The sequence below is a fragment of the Loxodonta africana genome, chromosome 7 (assembly GCF_030014295.1).
Source record: "Loxodonta africana isolate mLoxAfr1 chromosome 7, mLoxAfr1.hap2, whole genome shotgun sequence".
Taxonomy (NCBI): Eukaryota; Metazoa; Chordata; class Mammalia; order Proboscidea; family Elephantidae; genus Loxodonta; species Loxodonta africana.
The window spans coordinates 82220946-82226346 of NC_087348.1; the positions used below are offsets into that span (position 1 = coordinate 82220946).

Sequence of the window (5401 nt, forward strand, 5' to 3'; positions counted from 1 at the left end):
GAAAAATGAAGAAGAATTGGTGTTTTGAACTGTGGTGTTGGTGAAGAATATTCAATATACCTTGGACTGTCAGAAAAAAACAAAAAAACAAATCTGTTTTGGAAGAAGTACAGCCAGAATGCTCCTTACTAGCAAGGATGGCAAGACTTCATCTCACATAATTTGGACATATTACCAGGAGGAACCAGTCCCTGGAGAAGGACATCATACTAGATAAAGTAGGAGGCCAATGAAAAAGAGGAATTCACTGTAGAGCTTGTAAATGCTGATGCTGAGGTCTCACTTTGAAAGACAGCATTAGAAAGTTTCAAGTGGTCTGTATAATCTTCATTTTAAGAGCTGCCCTAGGTTCTTGTGATATAGGTGGAACTGTACTACATATGGAAACACACGAGCTGCACTATGTCAGCTACTGTGTTATACATTTTCACAAGACTCATCTTACTTAATTTGTCAACCCTTATGATTTTTTTTTATGATAACCACGAGAGGTAAGTACTAAATTATCACCTTTTTACCAAAGCGAAGTAACTATTCCAAAGTCCTTTATCTGGTGAGTATGTGAGTTTGAAACTAGCTGTTCTGATAGCCATATATACACTACACTTTGAGTTTTAATTAAAACCATGGGGTATACATCAGCACACAAACAAATGCAAAAATGCATCTGGAAGCAGTAACAACTCACAGGCATGGGCAGGGTTAATAGAAACAACTTTAACTTCTTCCCTAGAGAATGAGGAAACAGTTCCTGTGGGTCTCCCAGGCCCTAACTACTCACCTCCTCTCCACACTAAGCAATGATCAGGGAAAATAAAGGGAGAAGTAAGGAATCCATCAGTCTCTTCCTTTCCCCACCAACCATTTCTTTGGTTGGTGTGTCTTCACCTTTTATATATTTGCTGTGTGTCTGTCAAGACAATCTTCCTTCTTTACTTTTACTCTGCCCCCAATATTAGGTGAGTCCTGGCTGCTTGAAGGGATTTGGTTTGGACTAGTATTTGGAGAGAAAAAGAAAGTGACTGAAGATTCTAGGACTTCATCTTTTAGGGAGTATGAACTGGTCCCTTCCTTCCCTGGGAAACTCCCATTTATCAAATGAGGCATGCTCTCTGACACTTGGTTAAACGCTCCATTGAATTAGCAAGAAAAGAATAAAAGAAATGGACAACTACACAAGTGGCTTAAGCATGGCCATGGATAGTGTCGTTCAGGAAATCTCTGTGTCAGACATGTGACAAAGGCCCATAACCTTACACAAGGTATAAAATTAACTGTGTAGGTATGTGTGTATGCCTGGGGGTGCTCTTGTTAGTTTCAGCATCTGTCTCTTTCTGCCTGTGTTCTCTTTTTCACCGTGTAGTCTGACTGCTAATAAAAAAAAAAAAAAAAAAACTGACTGCTAATAATAAGGATGACGTAAAATACAATCTAATAAGTCATAACACTCAGTACAAGCTTACTATGTGCCAGGCACAACAATAAAGATTATTTTTGGGGAGAGTCATATTTTATTATAATAACTATAAGAAGTAGTGTCATTATTCCCTTTTCACAAATGAGGAAGTTGAGAGTCAGGTAGTTCAAGTATCTTGTTCATGTTTGTAGCAAGTACGTTCTGGAACCAGAACTAAACTGCCTACCTTTCTGACTTCAGAGCACACGCTCTGGACCAAAGTATTATCCAGGAATACTATAAGCATCTGTGTGTGTGTGTGTATACCTACCATTATATGATGATCATATCTAATAAGTTAACAATGATTCTTCATTTTCACATTATACCTAGTTCATATTTTAATCTTTTCAATTATTCATTCATTGTCTTCTATTCCAGGTTTGTTTAAACAGGACCCAGTCTGCATTGCATTTGGTTCTTAGGTCTCTTAAATTTACTTTAATCTAGAAAGATATTTACCTAACACCCACCTCTCCCTTTTCTTAAACGGCATTGATTTGTTGAAATGACCAGACTGATTGTCTTGTAGACATGCCCTACATTGTGAATTTGTCTGATTACAGAATGCCAAGCCTGAACATTTCTTTTCTACTTTCAGGCTGCTGTGTATGTTTGCAAATGCTTTTGGATATCTGTATGACCATCTGTTGTACCTGTGTGCAAGGAAACATAAAAATGAACGGAGATCTTCCCCTATATATGTGTGAATAAAGAATGACCTCAGATAAGCTAGAAATCTTTGATTCAAAGTATATGTTTCCGAGATGCTGATGCTATACATTGTTGAATATGTGAATAGCTAAGGAGAGGGGTTTTCAGACGAAGGCCGAACACCCCAAAAAGGTCTCTAATGCTGATAATAAGCGAGTTCCTGATTCCTATAGGTAGGATAAGAGCACTGAGAGGAAGATACATGACAAGGAAACACAAATACTCAGCACATGTGGAAGCTGGACTGTGAAGTTCAGACTGTATCTGAACTGTACCCACATAATCTAGAACATGTGAAACATGGAGACACTGTACAAGAAATATGTGTTTTTACTTCTAGATAAGGGAAGGCTCAGAAGAAAGAATACCTTCTTTCGCTTCTGCCATGTGCGGAAGGGAGGAGAAACTCAACCTTGATCTGTGGGATGGAAGGTATTGTGAACTGGACTTAAAATTGAGACTAAAAGGAGGAATATGGGAGAAGGGATAAGGTTGGTCATGGTTTCTGGCCTTGTCATGCTAAGAATCTGAGGTATAAGAACATCACATGTCTCATCTTAGTGCTGATACTGGGAATCCCTGGCCTCACTGTATGTCTACGTGTACGGTATTGGTATCTTTCTATATAAGCACCATGGGGATATTACTGGAGAAGAGAGTGAATGTAGGGCCTAGTATATAAAGGAGAGATTCCAGTTATTTTGGGAATTTCCAAAGCATCTGGTACTGCCCTATCTAGTCATGAAATCTTTTGTTTCTATCCTTCTTGTGGACTCTGTCTTCTGCACATACAAAGGCCTGTGTGTGTGTGTGTGTGTGTGTGTGCCTCAGAGAGAGAGAGTGCCAGGGGGACTTTGTTTGTGTAAGATTATATGTGGGTAGAATCCATGAGGGAATATGAGCATCAATCATGACATGTCTAAGACTCTAAATTTTAAGTGTGTTTGCATCTGAAAGATTATGTGTCTTGAAGCCTATGTTGCTATCTAAGAGAATATATGTTCATAAAGCAATAATGTTCCTTTTAGACAGAAATCTTTACTAATAGTGTTACTACATTCAAAGTATTAGGATATTGAAACCTGTAATCTAGGGTATTGGAAATTATTTCTCTGAGAAGCAAGAGCATATGAATCTCAACTATAGATAAGTTTTCCATTTCATGTTTAAATTACAAGTGACACCTAGCATACTGTAGGGGCTCAGAGTTTGTTTCATGGAATTAGGTTTTTGAATGGCGATAGAGTGTGTGGACCTCACAAATTTAAGAGCCACAGTCATAGGTAACCTGGAATGGAGTGAGTGCTTGCGAGATGGACTTAAAACTTGGGCCAGAGATGAATAGTCCACGATGACAGAGGAGCTCTTATCTAATGATGACCATAAAGGCATATATACTATAATCTACCAATCCCTGGAAAAACAAGTCCTATATTTTGTTAATTTGTATCCAGGGACAGTGTATAATGAAAAAGAGTGATTGTAGCCACGGTGGAAGTCTTTCAGGAGAAGTTGCGTAACCAGTGGGCTTGGCCAGAATAGAGAAAAGATTCTTTTTCAGTGGGATGACTCGTTTTGTGGAATAATCCTGGTTTATGCATACTTCTTGCCGTCATTGTTAATCTCAACTTTTTTTCACTCTCAAATGTCTCCCATTTTCAATGATAAATTATACGGTTAAATTACTTTGGGGGCCAATAATGATGAATTACTCAAATAAGAGTGACTCAAGTGACCCTAACTATCCTTTATACAGCTGTTTCCTAAGGACCTGGGACTTGTGACATCCCGGTTTGCAATGGTCATTTTCAACTTGAGCATTTATAACCCAGAACCCTTCATTATGGTGGGCATCCAAGGCCTAGAACAATACCATGTATGGATTGGAATTCCCTTCTGTGTCATCTACATTTTAGCTGTTGGGGGAAACTGCGTCCTTCTCTACCTCATTGCAGTAGAACGCAGTCTTCATGAACCCATGTTCTTCTTTCTCTCCATGCTGGCCATGACTGATCTCGTCTTGTCCACAGCTGGTGTGCCTAAAACACTCAGTATCTTTTGGCTTGGGGCTCAAGAAATTACCTTCCGAGGATGCCTTACACAAATGTTCTTCCTTCACTACAGCTTTGTCCTAGATTCAGCTATCCTGATGGCTATGGCATTTGATCGCTATGTGGCCATCTGCACCCCCTTGAGATACATCACCATCTTGACCCCCAAGACCATCATCAAGATTGCTGTGGGCATCTCCTTCCGAAGCTTCTGCATCATCTTGCCAGATGTATTCTTGCTGACACGCCTACCATTCTGCAGGACACATGTTATCCCCCACACGTACTGTGAGCATATAGGTGTTGCTCGGCTTGCCTGTGCAGATATCTCTATCAACATCTGGTATGGCTTTTGTGTTCCCATTATGACGGTCATCTCAGATGTAATTCTAATTGCCATTTCTTACACTTTCATCCTTTGTGCTGTCTTTCATCTCCCCTCCCGAGATGTCCGCCAAAAGGCCCTTGGTACCTGTGGTTCTCATGTTTGTGTCATCCTTATGTTTTATACACCTACCTTCTTCTCCATCCTTGCTCATCGCTTTGGACACAATGTCTCTCACACTTTCCACATCATGTTTGCCAACCTCTACATTGTTATCCCACCTGCACTCAACCCCATTGTTTATGGAGTAAAGACCAAGCAGATCAGAGATAAGGTCGTACTCCTCTTTTCTACCAAGGATACACAATGATGGTCTACTGGACAGTGACAAGAGTAGTGTCAGTTCATAGTGTATATAAATATAGAACGAATAATGAAGCCAATGGTATTTAAAGCATGAACTGATTATAGGTGCTTTTGAATACCAGGAATGGTTAACAGGTTCAGCTACTAACTGAAAGTTTGGAAGTTTGAGTCCACCTAGAGGTGCCTGGGAAGAAAGATTTGGTGATCTATTTAAAAAAAAAAAAAAAAATCAACCGTTGAAAACCTTATGGAGCACAGTTCTACTCTGATGCACATGGGGTTGCCATGAGTCAGAGTCAACTCAATGGCAACTGATTTACTGGTTATATGAAAGAGATAATTATCTACATAAAAATTTCCTTGATAACATCTTTGCTTGTGGAATACAGGGATACATAAGATATGATCAGGAAGAGGAAGGCAAAAATAGAGAGCTAAATCACTCTAATTGGAAAAAAATAATAGGAATTTATAAATTGGGGGTTTGTC

At 39.4% G+C, this 5401-nt stretch overlaps 1 protein-coding gene across 1 annotated transcript; it reads left to right on the top strand.

Moving 5' to 3' along the window:
- Positions 1 to 3956: 3956 nt before the first annotated feature.
- On the top strand, positions 3957 to 4916 carry LOC100664692 (olfactory receptor 52H1). Its single transcript, XM_003421516.4, has one exon. It carries the CDS (start codon positions 3969 to 3971, stop codon positions 4914 to 4916), a length of 948 nt encoding a protein of 315 aa, XP_003421564.2. The 5' UTR covers positions 3957 to 3968.
- Positions 4917 to 5401: the final 485 nt, after the last annotated feature.

Excerpts from the sequence above, each read along its gene's own strand:
- LOC100664692 (XM_003421516.4), top strand. The coding sequence starts at position 3,969 with ATGGTCATTTTCAACTTGAGCATTTATAACCCAGAACCCTTCATTATG.